This window comes from Scyliorhinus canicula, chromosome 2 (genome assembly GCF_902713615.1).
Source record: "Scyliorhinus canicula chromosome 2, sScyCan1.1, whole genome shotgun sequence".
In the NCBI taxonomy this organism is placed as follows: Eukaryota; Metazoa; Chordata; class Chondrichthyes; order Carcharhiniformes; family Scyliorhinidae; genus Scyliorhinus; species Scyliorhinus canicula.
The window spans coordinates 123,394,525-123,416,682 of NC_052147.1; the positions used below are offsets into that span (position 1 = coordinate 123,394,525).

The 22,158-nt window shown below is 50.8% G+C and overlaps 1 protein-coding gene across 7 annotated transcripts in view; it reads left to right on the top strand.

The window, feature by feature from the left end:
- The window catches only part of LOC119957921, a 200,775-nt gene that overhangs the window by 159,753 nt on the left and 18,864 nt on the right, over positions 1 to 22,158 (top strand). For all 7 annotated transcript variants that reach the window (XR_005458947.1, XM_038786166.1, XM_038786149.1 and 4 more), the window contains one exon: positions 20,670 to 20,727. Coding sequence is in view for 6 of the 7 variants with exons in the window: in XM_038786166.1 (XP_038642094.1) it covers positions 20,670 to 20,727 (58 nt within the window). In the remaining variant the exon portion in view is untranslated. The remainder of the gene's footprint in view (positions 1 to 20,669; positions 20,728 to 22,158) is intronic.

Genomic DNA, 22,158 nt, shown 5'->3' on the forward strand with positions numbered 1-22,158 from the left:
TTACAAACTCGGCTAGCGTTTCTGTAGGCCGCTGATGGCGAGTCGTAAATACGTGGCGTGCATAAACCTCGTTAATGGGCCTAACGTACATTTTGTCCAATATTGCCAGCGCTGCGGTGTAAGAACCTGCCGGATTCAGCTGTGTGGAGATTCTGTGGCTTACCCTCGCGTGCAGTAGGCTGCGTTTTTGTTCCTCCGTTGTTCTGGCGGTGCTGGCTTCTGTCAGGTAGACTTTAAAACATCTCAGTCAGTGGGAAAAAATTTCCTTAGCCTCTGCTTCCTGTGGGTCGAGTTCTAGGCGTCCGGGCTTGAGAGCTGCTTCCATGATTTCTTCGACTGTTTTCTGAGTATATTAAATTGTTGGAACCAACAATTCTACGGACACGTGCTTGTAGGATTAGAATAGTGGTTTTAATATACTCACACCAGAGCCAGCCTGTTAGTCATTGAACTTTCGGTGAACTGGCCGGCTGACCATGTGGCACTGATCTTTATACAGCAGCTCCAGGGGGGAGGAGTCCTGGGCGGAGCCAAGGGAGAAGCCCAGTACAATTCTCGAGCATTCCCAGAGCTACTCCCCCTGGTGGTCAGGTAGTGCAACTGCACTTATAATATAGACACATGTATATCAGATTATAATCCGGTGTGAATCACATTCACCACACTCTGCTCCCCTTCTCAAACAGAAGATTTGAATTGCTTCCAGAACGCAATTATCTCTTTTAAGTTATCAAGTAGTCTGGAAACAGCTTTTAAAATGAAGATGGAGAGACACTTCTTTCAACCTGTGCAGTTCAAAACCAGTCCAAAACTCAAAGCAAAAGTAAAATCCACAGTGCCACAGCCCAGCTCCACCCACACAGTGACATCACTGAAACCATGTGATAAGACAAAAACATTTCTTAAAGGGAAACTCCCATGACACCTGGAGTACCATGCCTGGAACCCATGTGGCACTGAGGCTGAAATCGTGCACGTATATAGCGTCCCCCGGTTTGAACTCGCGCTGATGTAAGTGTCAACCTGTGTCCACCTCAGAGCGGCCTGTCGCTGGCGGATCCGCGCACCTATGTCCGGGATCGCCAGCCTGAGGTGGGTCCGGAGCCGGTGTCCCATCAGTAACTCTGCTGGTGCCACACCTGTGGTGGCATGAGGGATCGTCCGGTAACTGAATAGAAAACTGGTTTGTCATGTCTCCCAAGACCCTGTAGGCAGCCTTTTCATTGCCCTTTTGAAAGTTTGGACCACCGCCTCAGCCAAACTGTTCGAGGCTGGGTGATACAGGGCGATCCATATATGCCGAATTCTGTTCTAGGCCATGAACCCTTCAAACTCCTTGCAGGTGAACGCGGTGCCATTATCCACCACCAACACTTCAGGTATGCTGTGGGTGCTGAAAAGGAACGGAGTTCAGTTTGACCTTTAGGGATTGGAGCCTGCTGGATGACCCGCCTTTGTCTTCCACTGGGTGAAGCTCCCTCTTGATGACCCGGTACCCTAAATAGTTGACTTCGGAGGTGTTTAAAACGCTTTTCTCCCTGCGGAGGCGGATGCCGGCCTGTTCAAAACGGCAGAGAACTTTGGCCAGGTTCTCTAAGGTTTTTTTTCCGAGGCCCCAGTGATGTGTACGTCATCCAGGTATATGACCACCCTGAGTAGGCCCCGCAGGATGTTTTTCATTACATGTTGGAAAATCACACAGGCCGATGAAACCCAAAAAGGGAATCGGGTGTACTCGTACAACCCTCTGTGGGTCTTACTTCGAGAGACTGGATCTAAGATCAGCTGCAGGTACATGTGGCTCATGTCGAGCTTAGTGAATGTTGTACCACTGCTGAGTTTTGCATACAGGACTCCAATGCGCGGGACTGGGTAATAGACAAGGCAAGAGACCCGGTTCACCGTCATCTTGTAGTCGCCGCACAGACGTATGGACCCGTTGAGTTTTAGCATCGGCACCACTGGCACAGCCCAATTGGCGAAATGCACGGTGGGACATGATGCCCAAGCATTCCAGACGATCCAGCTCTGCATCGACCTTAGGTCGTAGCACGTACGGTACTGGGCGGGCGCTGAAATAATGAGGTTGCACGTTTTTTCCACACTGACTTTGGCGCTGCGCTTTTTATTGTCCCGAGGCCTTCTGCGACAACGCCTGGAAACTTAACACTCCTTCTGGGCCGTGGAGGCACTTGGAGCAGTCACATTGCCAATCCAATTTTAAGTGGTGTAGCCAATCACGGCCCAGTGAGCTGGGTCCTACTCCGCGGACTACCACCAAAGGCAAACATGCCAACTGATCCTCCTCTGCCACGTTCACATGGGTGGTTCCCTCAATGGCCTTGGCACTTCAGTGTACACCACCAATCAGACATCCGAGTCCTGAAGATCCAAGGTCTGGAGACCAGACTTGATCACGGAGAATGTCTGGCGGCTGATCACTGAGACCGCCGCTCCAGTATCGAGCACCCTTTCAATGGGGTGCCCATTCATAGAACATAGAACAGTACAGGCCCTTCGGCCCATGATGTTGTACCGACCATTTATCCTAATCTAAGTTCAACCAACCTACATCCCTTCAATTTACTGCTGTCCATGTGCCTGTCTAAGAGTCGCTTAAATGTCCCTAATGACTCTGACTCCACCACCACTGTTGGTAGTGAATTCCACACACCCACCACTCTTTGTGTAAAGAACCTATCTCTGACACCTTCCCCATAGCTTCCTCCAATCACCTTAAAATTTATGTCCCCTCGTGACAGTCCTTTCCACCCTGGGGAAAAGTCTCTGGCTATCCACTCTATCCATGCCTCTCATCACCTTGTACACCTCTTATAAAGTCACCTCTCTTCCTTCTTCGCTCCAGTAAGAAAAATCCTAGCTCCCTCAACCTTTCGTCATAAGACATGCCCTCCAGTCAAGGCAGCATCCTGGTAAATCTCCTCTGTACCCTCTCCAAAGCATCCACATCCTTCTTATAATGAGGCGACCAGAACTGGACACAATATTCCAAGTGTGGTCTAACCAGGGTTTTATAAAGCTGCAGCAAAACCTCGTGGCTCTTAAACTCAATCCCTCTGTTAATGAAAGCCAGCACACCATACGCCTTCTTAACAACCCTATCAACCTGGGTGGCAACTTTGAGGGATCTATGTACGTGGACCCCAAGATCCCTCTGTTCCTCCACATTTCCAAGAATCCTGCCTTTAACCCTGTATTCAGCATTCAAATTCAACCTTCCAAAATGAATCACCACATTTATCTAGGTTGAACGCCATCTGCCACTTCTCAGCCCAGGTCTGCATCCTGTCAATGTCCTGTTGTAACCTGCACAGCCCTCGACATTATCTACCACTTCACCAACCTTTGTGTCATCGGCAAACTTACTAACTCACTTCCTCATCCAAGTCATTTATAAAAACCACAAAGAGCAGAGGTCCCAGAACAGATCCCTGCAGGACACCAGTGGTCATTGACTTCCAGGTGGAATACTTTCCATCCACTACCACTCGCTGTCTTCTTTCGGCCAGATAATTCTGTATCCATGCCCCTAACTTTCTGAATGAGCCTACCATGGGGAACCTTATAAAATGCCTTACTGAAATTCATACACACCACATCCACTGCCCGACCTTCATCAATGTGTCTCGTCACATCCTCAAAGAATTCAATGAGGCTTGTGAGCCATGCTGACTATCTTTAATTAAACTATGTTTTTCTAAATAATCATAAATCCTATCTCTCAGAATCCTTTCCAATATTTTGCTCACCACAGATGTAAGAATGACTGGTCTGTAAATCCCAGGGATTTCCCTATTCCCTTCCTTGAACAGGGGATCAACATTCGCCTGCCTCCAATCATCCGGTACTACTCCAGTGGAAAATGAGGATGCAAAGATCATCGCCAACGGCGCAGCAATCTCCTCCCTCCCTTCCCATAGTAACCTTGGGTAAATCCCGTCAGGCCCAGAGGATTTATCTATCCCAATGCTTTTCAAAATTTCCAGCACATCCTCCTTCTTAATATCAACCTGGTTGAGTCTATTAACCTGGTTTACATTGTTCTCACGAGCAACAAGGTCCCTCTCTCTGGTGAATACTGAAGCAAAATATTCATTTAGGACCTCCGCTATCTCCTCAGACTTTAGGCACAAGTTTCCTCCACTATTCCTGATTGGCCCTACTCTCACTCTGATCATCCTCTTATTTCTCACATAAGTGTAGAATGCCTTGGGGTTTTCCCTAATCCTTCCCACCAGGGCTTTTTCATGCCCCCTCCTAGCTCTCCTAAGTCCATTTTTGAATTCCTTCCTGGCTACCTCGTAACCCTCTAGAGCCGTGCCAGATCCTTGCTTCCTCAACCTTACGTAAGCTTCCTTCTTTCTCTTGACTAGAAGCTCCACTTCTCTTGTCATCCAAGGCTCCTTCACCTTACCAGTCCTTTCTGATCTCAGTGGGACAAAACTATCCAGCACTTGCAGCAAGTTCTCCTTAAACAACTCCCACATTACTGTTGTGCATTTCCCCGAGAACAACTATTCCCACTTTATGCTCCTCAGCTCCTGTCTAATAGCAGGATAATTTCCCCATCCCAATTAAATGCCTTCCCATACTGTCTGTTCCTATTCCTCTCCATTGACTGTGGTAAAGCTCAAGGAGTTGTGGTCACTGTCACCAAAATGCTCTCCCACCGAAACATCTTACACCAGGCCTGGTTCGTTGCCAAGCACCAAATCAAATATGGCCTCCCCCCTAGTCGGCCTCTCTACATATTGAGTCAGGAATTTGCTCCATCCAAACCATTTTCTCTAAGGAGGTTCCAGTCAATTTTAGGGAATTTGAAGTCACCCATGACAACAATCTGTTACTTCTGCACCCTTCCAAGATCTGTCGCCCAATCTGTTCCTCTATCTTTCTGCTGCTATTGAGGGGATCTATAGAAAACTCCCAATAAAGTGACTGCTCCTTTCTTGTTTCTGACTTCCACCCATACTGACTCAGTAGACAAACCCTCCTCAACTACCTCCTTTTCTGCAGCTGTGGTGCACTCCCTAATTAACAGTGCCACACCGCCTCCTCTTTTACCTCCCTCCCTATTCTTCTGAAAACATCTGAACCCCGGAACATCTAACAACCATTCCTGCCCCTGTGAAATCCATGTCTCCATAATGGCCACAATTTCGTAGTTCCAAGTACTGATCCATGCTCTAAGTTCATCACCCTTATTCCTGACACTCCTTGCATTGAAACAGACACACTTTAACTCATTCCACTGAGTGCAACTTTGCCCTATCAATTGCCTATCCTTCCTCACAGACTTGCTGCATACTATTTCTGCCTGTTCAACAGCTACTCTATACTCTGATCCATAGCTCTGGTTCCCACTTTTCATTCACCTTTAATGCAATTTAGATGGGTGAGACCCTGGGGGCTGTAATGCGGAGCAGCTGCTGGTACTCTTCCTCGTGGCCTTCCACATAGGGCTCGGCCTAGGGGGGCGGTCCTTCCACATAGTATGCTCGGCCTAGGGGGGCGGTCCTTCCACATAGTATGCTCGGCCTAGGGGGGCAGTCCTTCCACATAGTATGCTCGGCCTAAGGGGGCGGTCCTTCCACATAGTATGCTCGGCCTAGGGGGGCGGTCCTTCCACATAGTATGCTCGGCCTAGGGGGGCAGTCCTTCCACATAGTATGCTCGGCCTAAGGGGGCGGTCCTTCCACATAGTATGCTCGGCCTAGGGGGGCGGTCCTTCCACATACTATGCTCAGCCTAGGGGGGCAGTCCTTCCACATAGTATGCTCGGCCTAGGGGGGCGGTCCTTCCACATACTATGCTCGGCCTAGGGGGGCGGTCCTTCCACATACTATGCTCGGCCTAGGGGGGCGGTCCTTCCACATACTATGCTCGGCCTAGGGGGGCAGTCCTTCCACATAGTATGCTCGGCCTAGGGGGGCGGTCCTTCCACATACTATGCTTGGCCTAGGGGGGCAGTCCTTCCACATACTATGCTCGGCCTAGGGGGGGGGGTCCTTCCACATACTATGCTCGGCCTAGGGGGGCAGTCCTTCCACATAGTATGCTCGGCCTAGGGGGGTGGTCCTTCCACATAGTATGCTCGGCCTAGGGGGGTGGTCCTTCCACATAGGGCTCGGCCTAGGGGGGCGGTCCTTCCACATACTATGCTCGGCCTAGGGGGGCGGTCCTTCCACATACTATGCTCAGCCTAGGGGGGCAGTCCTTCCACATAGTGTGCTCGGCCTAGGGGGGCGATCCTTCCACATAGTATGCTCAGCCTAGGGGGGCAGTCCTTCCACATAGTGTGCTTGGCCTAGGGGGGCGATCCTTCCACATAGTATGCTCGGCCTAGGGGGGCAGTCCTTCCACATAGTATGCTCGGCCTAGGGGGCGATCCTTCCACATAGTATGCTCGGCCTAGGGGGGCAGTCCTTCCACATAGTATGCTCGGCCTAGGGGGGCGGTAATGTCTGGGTTTTCAGTTTCATTTTATTTTTGCTTTCTGATTTGGTGTTGAAATAAATATTCTATCTTACACTTCCTAGTTTAAACTCTGCGTGTCTCAGTCAGGATTCTTCAATCCGGTTGGTTAAGGAGATGGATCATTGCTTGCCCATTCACACAAGTTCCAGACCTCCAACATAAGCTACAATACTGTTTTGATTCTCTACAATTACTACAATAATTGCTGTACAATGCCCCCCTGTGGAAGAACACAAGTGTATTGAACAGTTAACTACAAAATCTAGGCTGTAAAGCATACAGCAAGAATAGATTTGGGCCCTCAACTTCTCTCAAGAGAATGTTTATGAAAGTAATAAGTGGCTCAGTTTGTAGCTTGTCTCTGTCACACAGGGTTCTATGTTCGAGCCATATAATGGATTTCAGTACATAATTTGAATAAAGTGTTTTACTTGTATTTATATATCATCTATCATATCCTCAGAACATCCCAAGATGTCCAATCAATGAATTGCTTTGAAAGTGTAATGACTCTTGTTTCGCAAATTCAATTGACTCACCGCAAGATTCTACAAACAACAATAAAATGAATAACCAGTTTGTGATGAATGTTATCAGTAGCTGATATAATGGTACCTTATCTTTAATGCATTGGCCCTTTAAGACCAGGCTTAGAACCCTGGGGGACCCCATCTCTGGCTCCGCCCCCAGGAAACGGTATATATGGTAAGGCTCACTCAGGCAACATGTGATGAGCACACTTCTCGGCTGCTGTACAGTTCTCAGTTGATTAAAGCCTTTGAATCATCTATCTTCTCTCCTGTGTCGTGATTGAGGATATCTCAATTTAATCATATGACAAATCAAGATGGACAGTGCTCTAAAGCCGGAGAAACTCAACCTGGATGCTCGGTCGCCGGAAGCACTGGAAATTTTTAAATATTGGCTGCGGTGTTTTGAGGTACAGGCCAGGCATTTGCTCTCGACCTGCAGCCAGCGTTCCGGGGAAACTCTGGACGAGTACGCGGAGAGAACCACTGTGCTCGCGAGGAACTGCAACCATAAAGCAGTGACGGCAGAAACCCACATGAACTTGCATATTCGCGATGCCTTTGTGTCCGGTATCAGTTCCTCGTACATCGGGCAGCGGCTCCTAGAAAACGGGGCAAAGGATCTGCAAGGCACGGTGACGCTCGCCTCTTCCCTATAAACGGCCCACCGTAACCTCCGTACATACTCCGCGGACCTTACAAACCCCTCTCGATCCCCTCCAGACTCGGCCACGCTACAGGCCTGCGCCGCGCGGCGATCCGCTCACTCCGGGGGTTCCCCATGCTATTTCTGTGGGCAAGGTCAGCACCCATGGCAATGATGCCCGGCCCGCTCCACGATCTGCAACGACTGCGGGAAGAAAGGGCACTTCGCTAAGGTCTGCCTGGCTGGACCCAAAGGCCACAAACAAAATCCTCACCAGGCCCAGAAATCAAGCTCCCGGTCTCGCATGCTCCGCAACACGGCCGCGCGGCAGCCGGACACGCCAACTTCCGACGCGTCATCGACCTCGTGTGAGTCATGGGAGCGGCCATCTTGGCGGCGGCCATGTTCGAACCCCGACACGTGCGACCGACGGCGGCGGCCATTTTGTGACTCCAGGCGGCCATTTTGTGAGTCCAACTTAACCGAGGACTCTCACTACCTGCAACTAGCAGCGATCACGCTCGATCAATTGCGGCCGAAACACCTGCGTAACCCGATGACGGGGGATCGAATCAACGGCCACAACACTCCCTGCCTATTTGACTCTGGGAGCACGGAGCGCCTTATCCATCCAGACACGGTAAGACGCTGCTCCCTGCGCACCCACCCTGCCTCCCAAACTATCGCCCTCGGCTTTGAGTCCCATTCGGTTCAAATCATTCGGGGTATTGTGTCGCTGACCTCGCAATTCAAGGCACTGAATACACCCGTTTTAAACTTTACATCTTTCCTCAACTCTGTGCCCCCCTGCTGCTCGGTCTGGACTTTCAGTGCAGCCACCGGAGCCTGACACTGAAGTTCAGCGGATCCCTGCCCCCACTCACGGTAAGCAGCCTGGCGACACACGAAGTTGCGCCACCCCCCTCTTCGCGAACCTCACTCCCGACTGTAAGCCCGTCGCCATCAGGAGTCGCCGGTACAGTACCCAAGACATGACTTTTATCAAGTCAGAGGTTCAGCGGCTACTAAAAGAGGGGGTCATAGAGGCCAGCAACAGCCCTTGGAGGGCTCAAGTATTGGTAGTCCGCTCTGGGGAAAAGCAACGAATGGTAGTGGATTATAGCCAGACCATAAACCGCTTTACGCAACTCGATGCTTACCCACTTCCCCGCATAGCAGAAATGGTGACTCAAATCGCCCAGTATCGGGTATTCTCCATGGTCGACCTAAAATCGGCTTATCATCAACTCCCTATCCGCCCAGAGGACCACCCCTACACGGCGTTTGAAGCAGCCGGTCGGCTGTTTCACTTCCTCGGGGTCCCTTTTGGTGTTACAAACGGAGTCTCCATTTTCCAGAGGGCGATGGATCAAATGGTGGACCAGTACGGCTTACGGGCTACCTTCCCGTACTTGGACAACGTCACCATCTGCGGCCATGACCAGCAGGACCACGACGCAAACCTGAGGAAGTTCCTCCAGACTGCCCGGGCCCTCAACCTCACGTACAACAAAGAGAAATGTGTGTTCCACACAACCCGGCTAGCCATCATCGGCTACGTCGTGGAAAACCCCCCCCCCCCCCCCCCCCATAGCGCCCCCAAGCCGTCGCCAGCACCGATCACCCTAGTCATCCCGGATACCCCCCCCAGGCTCCAAGGCGGGCAAAGGCTCAGTCAACCATGCTCCCGGATATACCACCATCAATACCGACTGTATCCACGGCACCACCACCGGAGCAGAGAAAGTCAGCACGGACGGTCAAACCACCCGCAAGACTGAACTTGTAACTCCACTTCACCCCCGACAGACTATGTGTTTTTTTTTAAACAGGGGGTGAATGTGATGAATGTTATCAGTAGCTGCTATAACGGTACCTTACCTTTAATGCATTGGCCCTTTAAGGCCGGGCTTGGAACCCTGGGGTCTCCGCCTCTGGCTCCGCCCCCAGGAAACGGTATATAAGATAAGGCTCACTCAGACAGCATGTGATGAGCACACTTCTCGTCTGCTGTACAGTTCTCAGATGATTAAAGCCTTTGAATCATCTATCTTCTCTCCTGTGTCGTGATTGAGGGTGTCTCATAGTTCTTCTGCATTTGGTTGGCCATCACAAATCTCCTGAATTTCTTTACATAATGCTGAAGGATCATTTACATCAGGTTGACAGAACCTCTGTAGCAGCTTATTTGAAAGTCAGTGGAAGGAATTTTCCAAAAAAACAACAAAGTGTCATTTTCGGCACAAAAACTGTTCCAATTCCCACTAACCCCGGCAGCGCGATCCAGATCACAATTTTCAGGCACTTTTTTCCTCCCCATGTGTAAAATGCCACACCTGAGGCACGAAGCGTCTGCTTCTTCCACCCTGGGGGACATCTGAGCTCTTCAATGAAGGGACGCTGCATTTAAACGGCTCCACAGCACTTGTTCTCATTCAAGCCAGTTGGATGGCAGTGAGGAAACCCACTCTGGGATTAACTGTGGGGCCCTCACCCATATGCTGGATGCCATGGAGGGGAGGCGGGCAACAATATCCACTCAGGCTTGCAGGGGACCCTCTGGCAAGGTGACGAATCCTGCCTGGGAGGTGGTCGCAGCGCTGGTTAGTGCCAGCAGCCTGACCAAGCGGATGGGTGTGCAATGTAGAGAAAAGATGAATGACCGACTCTGTTCTGCCAGAGTAAGTGCTTCCTGTCTCTTTCTGCACTCCACCTTTCTGTCTGGGCCTTTGTGTCCCCTGTGTGACTGGTGTGCCCTCAGGCCCCTGAGCCTGCCCTGCGGCCCCCTGGATTCCTGCCGCAGGGTCTTACCTGGATGCCATTGCACGTTGCTGCTCGAGTCCAGCGCAGTAATATATTGGATGGCCAGCTCCTCTGGCTACATACCGATATTGATCAGATTCCTGCAAGGGATGAGAGAGAGTCAGGTTGGTGTCGCAGGTAATATCATCATTACCTCTCCTCACCCATTTAGACTCGCCTTTGGCCTCCCATCTGTTTCTCCTCTCCCTTATGCTCTCTAACAATGGGGTTTCTGACAGGAGAGTTACATGCTTGCTCATCTCAATGGCCAAGGTCATCTGGATGATGATGTCCACCTTCGGGACTGATGGGTCCTGAGTGGCAGGCATTGGTGTCCAGTAGAGAAGTGAGCCCATTGCCTCTAGATCCCATTCAGCCAAGCATTGAGCTTTGAACCTTGAGTACTCATCCTATTCCTTGACTTTGAGACTGTGGAAATTTGACACTGTTGAGGGTTATATCTTGATTGTTAATCTGTGTGACGAGTAAAAGAATCAGAAATGTTCAAGGGCACAATTACTTGATACTTCAGGTATAAACAAAACGAATAGGCACCCTATTCCGAGATCTCATGGCTGTTAGGCCAAAACACTTCAGACTCCTGGACAGTCACTCCAGAGGCTGTGCCCACCCTTTCCACCGCCCCCAGGGTGTTGCACTCTCTTTCAGGATCTCACCGGCCCAGCCCATTAGGCCTGGCACCTTGGCTCACTGCAACCCCCCTCCACCCCATGTGCCCAATAGCCAACCTCCCTCCCTCTTGGAGGTCATGATACCTGGTTCCCATTTTTAACAAGCAGTGGCAATTCGCGCTGCTGTGATGTCACGCCTGCTGGGTGGGAAGACTCAATGAAGATATGACATTAACCATGCTAAGTACATGGTAATGGATGCAAATTCATGCAAATCAGGTTCACGCTCATCCTGGGCATGAACCTGCTCACATCAGCGGGAGGGTCCAGGAAGTTCGCAATCCAAAATCTCACCAGTGCAAATCCCGTTTTTGGTCTCTCGTGCCATGACGGGACGCAGTTGCTAAATCTCGCCCAGTGACTTTGATAATGCAGTATTCCATTTAAGTTATGTTCTTAAACCTGTGGTACTGCTTGAAACTGCAAAGCCAAGAGCCAATCTGCCAGAACACATGTCCATAACATATCCCATGGGACTACTTGCAAAGAGCAGAGAAATCTCCCAGTGCCCTGAGCACCATCACCAAAAACAGATGATCCAGTTTTTTAAGTTATTTGCTTTACGTGCCATCTTTCATGAATTGGAGCTCATCCAAAACCCAGATGCTCAAATCTTAACCCCTCGGGTAATGAAGGAGTCCATGTCCAAATGCAACAAGATCTGGACAATATTTAGGCTTGGGCTGATAACGGACAGGTAACAGTGGTGTCACAATGACAATTTTCTCCAATAAGAGGTGTTTAACTATTTTCCCTTGACATTCAACCATCACTGAATTCCCTACCATCAACGTCATGATGGCAAAAAATGTGATGGGAGCAGACGCATAAATATTGTGACTACAAAAGTTAGAGACTGCGAACTCTGCAGTGAGTGACACACTGCTGTGAGTGTGATGGAGTAATTTCCACTTACCTGAATTAGTACAGCTCCGAAAGCACGCTACAAGCTCAGGATAACTCAACATAACTCAAGTGGAAGCAACTGGATTGTTCCGCATGCTACCCGATGGTATAAATATTCACTCCATCCACCACTGACACAGAGGCAGCAGTGTGAACCATCTATAAGATGCATTGCAGGAACACACCAAAGCTCCTTTGCTAGCACCTTCTAAACCCACAACCTCTAAGATCTCGAAAAAGGAGAAGCAGACCCCATTACCTGGAAGTTCCCAACTGTAGGAGCATTTTCAGGGACTGAGTATTGAGCTGGCTTTTACGTGATAATCCTCCCTCTTAGTTACCGCTCAGCTAACAATAAAACCTGGGGAGACAACAACTTTGGTTAAGACGGCTTTATTTTCCAAGCTTGGTCAACCTACGAGGGAGAGTGATTTGGATAAATGGCCAAACCACTCTGTTTTATATTGCTTCAGGTTCAACAGTTATACAATTTCCAAAAATCAGTAGTCCACCCCAGTTGGACTCGATCCAATCCTTGCAGCTGTCAATTTTACATTGACTAATGAATTTTACTTTAGGCAGCACGGTGACTGCACGATCAACTCACGATTTAGCCCCATCTTGTTCCTTGGCCATCTGTTGTTTTTCAAGACCCTTGCATCCGCTATCCCTTGCCCTCCCCTACTCCCATTTTCCCTCGTCTCACTTGGCTCTTGCCTGTACCATTGTCTGTCTGCGCGTAGGATGCTGGAGCTGGTCCCTGCTTTACCATGGTCTGTCTGAGCGCAGTATACTGGAGCTGCTGATAAGAACTGCTTATTCAACTGGCTGTGTTATTGCTGACCACATTATTACTGTCTGCTTCTGTCTGCCTTAAGAATGTGGTCAAGTTAGCTAGCTTAAATCCCATCATACATTGCGACCACTACTATTAACAAGAGTTTAAATGCTTGTTACTGCGATGTTCTAAGAATACATGTTTAATGGTTAATAATGATTACTGGGAATACTTTCTATGATTAATTTCAATCCTGAATAAACTAACTTATGTAGAGCTATTCCAGTGTTCTCCTAGTTATCTGGTTTTAAGGGGTCACATCTCAGAACCCCTCCCCTTCACCAACCAAGTCACAAACATCCTGCCTTGGAAATATCTCACCGTTCCTTCACTGTCGCTGGGTCAAAATCCTGGAACTCTTCCTACCAGCACTGTGAATGTACCTACACCACATAGACTGCAGTGGTTCAAGAAGGTGGCTTACCACCACCTTCTAAAGAAAAATTGGGCTGGACAATAAATGATGGTTGTGATATCCAATGAACAAATAAAAATAGCACAGTAAGTTCACAGACTGCTATTAGAGTGACCAGACCTTCTGTTTCGATGATGTTGAGTGAGGGATAAATATTGGTCAGGACATTGAAGATAACCTGCTACTCCTCTTTGAAACAATGTTATGGGGACTTTTACATCAACCTTAAAAAGTAAACAGGGCCTAGGTTTGATACCTCATCTGAATTTGGCACTTCCAAGACTGGAACCCTCCTTCTGCACTGGAGGGTCAGCCCAGATCTAATTGTGGTCAACTTCCTGAAGTGGGACTTGAACCTACAATCTTGTGACACAGAGGTGAGAGAGTCACCAATGGAGCCACGACTGACACACCCTGCCTTACTCTCTCTGCATCTCCATCCAGTTCCTGCTCCTTCAAGATTATTCTTAAAATCTACCTCTTTGACTGAACTCTTAATCACTAATTCCATTGCTTTGTATCTTTGTAAATTTTATCTCATTTGTTTTTTTAAAAATAATTTTTATTGAGATTTTCACAAAATATCAAAAACAAAAAATATCAACAAGAAAACAGTATTAACAACAAAAAAAAGAAAAACACAATAACCTCCAAAACGAAACACCCAGTAACTACAAAAAGAAGAAATAGATAAGCACCCGGCATATTCAATAAACACATGTACACATTTCTCCCTTCCCCCGAAACAAACCCCCCCCCCCCCCTCCCCCCACCCCGGGGTTGCTGCTGCTGTCGGCCTATTTTCCTACCATTCTGCCAGGAAGTCAAGGAAAGGCTGCCACCGCCTAAAGAACCCCTGTACTGATCCCCTCAGGGCAAATTTCACCCTCTCCAATTTGATGAATCCCGCCATAACATTGATCCAGGCCTCCACGCTTGGGGGCCTCGCATCCTTCCATTGAAGCAAAATCCTCCGCCGGGCTACTAGGGATGCAAAGGCCAGAACACCGGCCTCTTTCATTGCTGCACTCCCGGCTCCACTGCAACCCCAAAAATTGCGAGTCCCCAGCCTGGCTTGACCCTGGATCCTACCACCCTCGACACCGTCCGAGTTACCCCCTTCCAAAATTCCCCCAGCGCTGGGCATGCCCAGAACATATGGGCATGGTTCGCTGGGCTCCCCGAGCACCTAGCACACCTGTCTTTGCCCCCGAAAAAACCTACTCATCCTCGTCCCGGTCATGTGAGCCCTATGTAGCACCTTGAACTGTATGAGGCTAAGCCTCGCACATGAAGAGGAGGAATTCACTCTCTCCAGGGCATCCGCCCACGTCCCCTCCTCAATCTCCTCACCCAGCTCCTCCTCCCATTTACCCTTTAGCTCCTCCACCGAGGCCTCATCCACCTCCTGCATTACGTGGTACACGTCCAAAATCCTCCCTCCTCCAACCCACACCCCCGAGAGCACCCTGTCCCATACCCCACGTGGGGGCAACAGAGGGAACCCCTCCACCTGCCGCCTGGCAAACGCCCTAACCTGCATGTACCTAAAAATGTTCCCCGGGTGGAGCCCAAACTTCCCTTCTAACTCACCCAGGCTCGCAAACCTCCCATCCACAAACAGGTCCCCCAACCTCCTAATACCTACCCTGTGCCAGCCAAGAAACCCGCCATCGATGCACCCTGGAACAAACCAGTGTTTCCCCCGTATTGGGGACTCCATCGAGCCCCCCACCTTCCCCCTATGCCGTCTCCATTGCCCCCAGATTTTGAGGGTAGCCTCCACCACCGGGCTCGTGGTATACCTCATTGGAGGGAGCGGCAACGGCGCCGTTACCAGCGCCTCCAGGCTCGTGTCCACACAGGACGCCATCTCCATCCTCTTCCATGCTGCTCCTTCCCCGTCCATTACCCACTTCCACACCATGGCTGCGTTGGCGGCCCAATAGTACCCACAGAGGTTGGGCAGCGCCAGCCCCCCCTATTCCTGCCCCGCTCCAAAAACACCCTTCTCACCCTGGAGTCCCATGGTCCCATACAAATCCCATAATACACCTGTTGACCCTCCTAAAAAAGGCCTTCGGGATAATGATGGGGAGGCACTGGAACAGGAACAAAAACCTCGGGAGCACCGTCATCTTGACTGACTGCACCCTTCCCGCCAGCGACAGCGGTAACATGTCCCATCTTTTAAACTCCTCCTCCATTTGCTCCACCAGCCTAGTGAGGTTAAGTTTGTGTAGGGCCCCCCAGCTCCTAGCCACCTGGACTCCCAGGTACCTAAAGCCCTTTTCAGTGGGAACCTACCAATCCCCTTCTCCTGATCCCCCGGGTGCACGACGAACAACTCACTCTTACCCAGGTTGAGCTTGTACCTGGAAAAGCCCCCAAATTCCCTAAGAATCTTCATCACCTCTGGCATTCCCCCCACTGGGTCCGCCACATATAGCAACAAGTCATCTGCGTAAAGCGACACTCGGTGCTCCTCCCCACCCCACACCAGGCCCCTCCAATTCCTCGACTCCCTCAATGCCATGGCCAAGAGCTTAATTGCCAACGCAAAGAGCAAGGACACCCCTGTCTCGTCCCCCGGTACAACCAAAAGTACTCCAATCTCCTCCTATTCGTGGCTACGCTCGCCATCGGGGCCTCGTATAACAGCCTCACCCAACTGACAAACCCCTTCCCGAACCCAAACCTTTCCAGCACCTCCCACAGGTACCCCCACTCAACCCTATCAAAGGCCTTCTCCACGTCTAATGCTACCACTATCTCCGCCTCCCCTTCTACCGCCGGCATCATTATAACATTCAGAAGCCTACGTATGTTGGTGTTCAGCTGCCTTCCCTTCAACAGCTTGGCATCCACATTTAACAGCGAGCTCGGCCTGCACACTGCAGGAGGTCCTTGTCCCGTTTAAGGATCAAGGAAATCAGCGCCCGGGACATAGTCGGGGGTAAAGCCCCACCTTCCCTTGCCTCGTTAAAGGTCCTAACCAACAGGGGGCCCAGCAGGTCTGCGTACATTTTATAAAATTTGACTGGGCACCCATCTAGCCCCGGCGCCTTCCCCGACTGCATGCTGCCTATCCCAGTAACCAGCTCAATCGGCGCCCCCAGCCCCTCCACCTGCCCCTCCTCCACCTTCGGAAATCTCAGCCTGTCCAAAAAGCGCCTCATTACCCCCCCCCCCCCACTCCACCGGGGGTTCGGACAGGTACAATTCCCCATAAAAGTCCGTGAAGACCCCATTAATGTCCACCCCTCTTCGCACCACATTTCCTCCCCTATCCTTCACTCCACCAATCTCCCTGGCCGCATCTCGCTTATGGAGCTGATACGCCAACATCCTGCTCGCCATCTCCCCATATTAGCTCCCTGTGCCTTCCTCCACTGAGCTTCCGCCTTTCTGGTGGTCAGTAAGTCGAACTTGGCCTGAAGATTACGCCGCTCCCCCAGCAATCCCTCCTCCGGAGCCTCCGCGTATCTCCTGTCCACCCTCACCATCTCCCCCACCAACCTCTCCCTCTCTCTTTGCTCTCCCCTCTCCCTATGGGCCTCGGATGGAAATCAACTCCCCTCTAATCACCGCCTTCAATGCCTCCCATACTGTCCCCACTCGGACCTCCCCGTTATCATTGGCCTCTAAGTACCTCTTGATACACCCCCGAACCCGCCCGCCCACCTCATCCGCCAGCAGCCCCACCTCCAGGCGCACTGGGTGGACCTTGAGCTGGTCCCTCTCCTCCCCCAGCTCAAGGTCTACCCAGTGCGGGGCATGATCCGAAATGACTATGGCCGAATACTCGGCATCCTCCACCCTCGAAATCAGCCCCCTGCTCAGAACAAAAAAATCGATCCGGGAATAGGCTTTATGCACGTGGGAGAAAAATGAATACTCCCTGGCCCTCGGCCTCGCGAACTTCCAAGGATCCACCCCTACCATCTGGTCCATAAACCCCCTCAATACCTTAGCCGCCGCGGGCCTCCTGCCCGTCCTGGACATGGATCGATCCAATGGGGGATCCAGCACTGTATTAAAGTCCCCCCCCCCCCCAATATCAGGCCCCCCCCGACTCCAGATCTGGAATGCGGCCCAACATGTGCCGCATAAAACCCGCATCGTCCCAGTTTGGGGCGTAGACATTCACCAGCACCACCCGCTCCCCCTGCAGCTTGCCGCTCACCATCACATACCTCCCGCCACTGTCAGCCACCACCTTCGACGCCTCAGGCACCCTTTTTCCCACCAGGATCGCCACCCCCCCGATTTTTTGCATCCAGCTCTGAATGAAACACATGGTCTACCCATCCCTTCCTCAGTCTAACCTGGTCCGCCACCTTCAGGTGCGTCTCCTGAAGCAAGGCCACGTCCGCCTTCAGCCCCTTCAGGTGCATAAACACCCGGGCCCGTTTGACCGGCCCATTCAGCCCCCTCACATTCCAAGTTATCAGCCGGATCAGAGGGCTCCCTGCCCCCCTCCCCTGCCAACTAGCCATGACCCATCCCCTGCCCGCCCCAGGCCAGCGCCCCCCACTCGGCCCGTTCCACACGGCGGCAAGCCCCCATCCCGACCCCCCCCCTGCATACTCCAGCTCCTTCCTGGCCATTTCAGCAGCAACCCGGTACCCCCCCCCCCCCCCCCCATCCCCCCCCCCCCCCCCCCCCCCCCGTCTAGGACCCTTCCCAGCCGCGTTACTCCCTCCATAGCACTCCTGTGAGCCAGCTAACTTCTGCTGACCCCGGCGGCTCCCGCCACACCTCCGACCCCTCCCAACGTGGGGCTACTTCTCCTCCCCAATACCCATCAGCAGACCCTCCTCTTGCCCCTCCCGCTCTCGCGCGGGAAAAAAGCCCGCTCTTCTCAGCTCCGACTCCGCCCCCATCCACCCTCAGTGCGGGAAACAAAAGTAAAGCCCGCGCTTTCCCCTTGCCCGACCCCCCCTCTTTTAGGGTAGCTCCCCTTGTCGGCCCCCACCACCAGCTCCCCACACTCCAAGTCTAGCCCCCGACTCGAGCCCATCCACCGAACCCACACAAAAAGACAGCGCCCCACCCATCCTAGAAACAACACACAAACAGCATGAAACAGAGAACCCTCCCCCCCACCAAAGGTTAACACAGTCATTTACAAACCCCCGACCTCAGTTAGAGTCCAACTTCTCGGCCCGCACAAAGGCCCACGCCTCCTCTGGGGACTCAAAATCAAAGTGCCGGTCCTTGTAGATGACCCACAGTTGTGCCGGCTGTAACATGCCAAACTTCACACTCTTTCTGTGGAGCACCGCCTTCGTCCTGTTGTAACCGGCCCTCCGCTTAGCCACCTCCGCACTCCAGTCCTGGTGGATCCGCACTACCGTGTTCTCCCACTTGCTACTTCGCTCCTTCTTGGCCCACCTAAGCACGCACTCTCGGTCAACAAACCGGTGGAACCGCACCAGCACCGCCCGTGGCGGCTCATCGGCTTGGGCCTCCTGGCCAGTATTCTGTGGGGCCCTCCAGCTCCAGGGGCCCTTGGAAGGACCCAGCTCCCATCAGCGAGTTCAGCAAGACGACCACGTAGGCCCCCAGGTCTGACCCCTCCAGCCCCTCCGTGAGGCCCAGGATCCGCAAATTTTTCCGCCTCGACCGGTTCTCCATCTCCTCGAACCGCTCCTGCCACTTCTTATGGAGCGCCTCATGTATCTCCACCTTTACCGCGAGGGTAGCGGCCTCATCCTCTCTTTCGGAGGCTTGTTGTCGGAGCCCCCGGATCTCTACCCCCTGGGCTGTCTGCGTCGCCAGCAACTTGTCCGTAGTAGCCTTCAGCTCCACTTTTAGCTCCCGAAAACAGGGCTGGAGAGTCTCCTGCTGCTCCCGCGCCCACTGCCTCCATTCCTCGAGGCCTCCGCCGACCGCCATCTTGTTTTTCTTCCCTGCTGACATCTTCCCACGTCGGGAATCGTCGATGAAGTACCGCTGGGGGCCCTTAAAAGAGCCCAAAAGTCCGTTCCTGGTGGGAGCTGCCGAACGTGTGGCTTAGCTCCGCATAGCCGCAACCGGAAGTCCAATTTTATCTAATTTGTGAAGCTCCTTCAGACGTTTTATTGCATTGACGACACCGTGTAAATGTAATTGTTGTTGTCGCATTTTCCTGCATAATTATAGTGACTGTGCTTCAACAATGGCTTTTAGTTTTATTTCTCAAACAATTTCTCAGATCTATGGACAATTCTCCTCTAAGGCCAGAATTTCACATTGCGCGGGCAGGTGACACACCAGACCCGGGGCACACAAATTAATTTGAGAAGGCATCAGGCACTTGCCTTGACATCATCATACCCTTGTGTAATAATTCGAGCAGAAACATGCTCGTCGATAATCAAGAAGCCAATTTAGCTGAACTGAAGAACAGTTGACAGGGATTTTACATTGTCCATCCCCCTTGGTTAGCGGTGGGTCAATTAGCCGGGCAGCCTTTACATTTTAGCTACAACCTTGACTCAGGGTGGGACGAAAGTCAGGACTCAAATAAAATTAACAAAAGTGTCTGGGGACTGAGGTTGGGAACCATGCCATAGAGCCCCTACAGTGCAGGAGGCTATTGGGCCCATTGAGTCTGCACTGACCCTCCAAAAGAGCACTCTATCTAGGCCCACTTCCCCACCCTATCCCTGTAACCCCACCCAGCCCACATATCTTTTGGACACTAAGAGGCAATTTAGCATGGCCAATGCACCTAACCTGTACGTCTTTGGACTGTGGAAGGGAAGCGGAGCATTCGGAGGAAACCCATGCAGACAAGCGCAGAAATGCAAACTCCACACAGTCATCCAGACCCGGAACTGAACCTGGGTCCCTGGTGCTGTGAGGCAGCAGTGCTAACAATTGTGCCACCCTGTGTAGGATTGTGCTGCCCAAGCACTTGTGGAATAGTTACTCTGCTGATACTTATTTTTTACAGCTCCACAGAGGCTGTCCCTGAGGGAACATATTGGAAACGCCAGCCCGCACACTCCATTTTCTCACCACCCGCCCACCTCCCGCCCTCCCGGGTTTTCACAGAGTACATTTCATGCTGGTTGGCCATTAATTGGCCAGGCAGCGTAATATTGTGATAGCAATGTCATCTTGGACAGGCACAAGTTTCACATCCCCACCGCCGCCGACTTTGGGTGCGCCCTAAATGTAAATGTCAGGCCTACGTGTTTCTTCTAACAATTTATATTCATCTCTGCTGACTCAAGAATGGTTTAAATAAATCCCGTTGTCAGTTATGACTGCCTGTAGCTTCTCATTATCTCTACTACACTATGTCCAGAAATATTAAATGTTTTCTATTTATGTTCCAATTTGTCAACAGGTGTTGTGGCGGAAGACCTTCAATGATGACAATATTTCTGAAGAAATTAGGATGCGAGGTAACAAATGACAACTAATGAATTGGGCCAAGGATAAATTTTCTTCATGGTTGAGGCGTCTTAACTCAGGGAGGGGAAAACAGTTGAAGACACTGGTTAAAATATTTTGATGGAGCCATAACCACCTGATTACCAACAGGCTTGTAATATGTAAGATTGTGTCAAAATTACCTGACCCACTGGCACTAACCTCTTAATTCAGTCTTAAACTTTGGTGTCCTTTATTGATTGAATTGTGTAACATATTAATTCAAAAGCAAAATCCCATGATTTTCAGAGTAGAAAGTTCTCTCTAGCTTGACACTGGTTCCTCATTCTCAAATAACAGAAAGTAACACGCTGCTCACCAAACTTAGGTTACTTTTCTCTTTACATAAAGTGAGTAAGTATGTGTTCATTTTGATTACAACACCAGTTGATAAAGAACCAAGGTTATTTTGTAAAGGTGAGAAAAACAAAGCAATAACTGTTAAGTTCATTGTTACTTCAAAATACTGGAGTTTGGCCAAAAAAATAGTCAGGCAAGTTAATACCTAAATAGAAAGAAGATTCAAAATGCATCTGGACAAAGCGATCTGGGTGTCTTTGTTCATGAATTGTTGGTGAGACCACATCTGGAGTATTTTGTCCAGTTTTGGTCTCCTTATTTGAGGACGGATGTGGTGGCATTGGAGACAGTTCAGAGGAGGTTCACCAGATTGATTCCGGGGATGTAGGAATTGACGTGTGAGGAGAGAGTTTGGGCTTATACTCACTGGAGTTCAGAAGGATGAGAGGGGATCTGATCAAGGCATATAAAATACTGAAAGGGATTGATAAAGTAAATGTAGGCCAAATGTTCCCCCTTGTGGGGCAATCTAGAACTAGAGGTCACAGGTATAGGTTGAGAGACGGTAGATTTAAAATTGAGATGAGGAGGAACTACTTCTTGCAGTGGGTGGTGAATTTGTGGAACTCTCTGCCCCATAGTGCAGTGAAGTCTGAAACATTAAATCATTTCAAGAAGGAGATAGATATACTTCTGAGTTTAAAAACAGGTTAAAGGGATATGGGGAACAGGTAGGGAGGCAAATTTGAGACCAGGAAGAGATCAGCCATGAACTGATTAAATGGTGGAGCAGGCTTGAAGGGCTGGATTGCTTACTTCTGCTCCTAACTCCTATGTTCCTCTATTATAGAGAAATACAGCACAGAACAGGCCCTTCGGCCCACGATGTTGCGCCGAACTTTTGTCCTAGGTTAATCATAGAATTTTGGACAATTTTTCATGGCCAATCCACCCAACCTGCACATCTTTGGACTGTGGGAGGAAACCGGAGTACCCGGAGGAAACCCACGCAGTCACGGGGAGGATGTGCAGACTCCACACAGACAGTGACCCAAGTCGAAATCGAACTTGGGACCCTGGAGCTGTGAAGCAATTGTGCTATC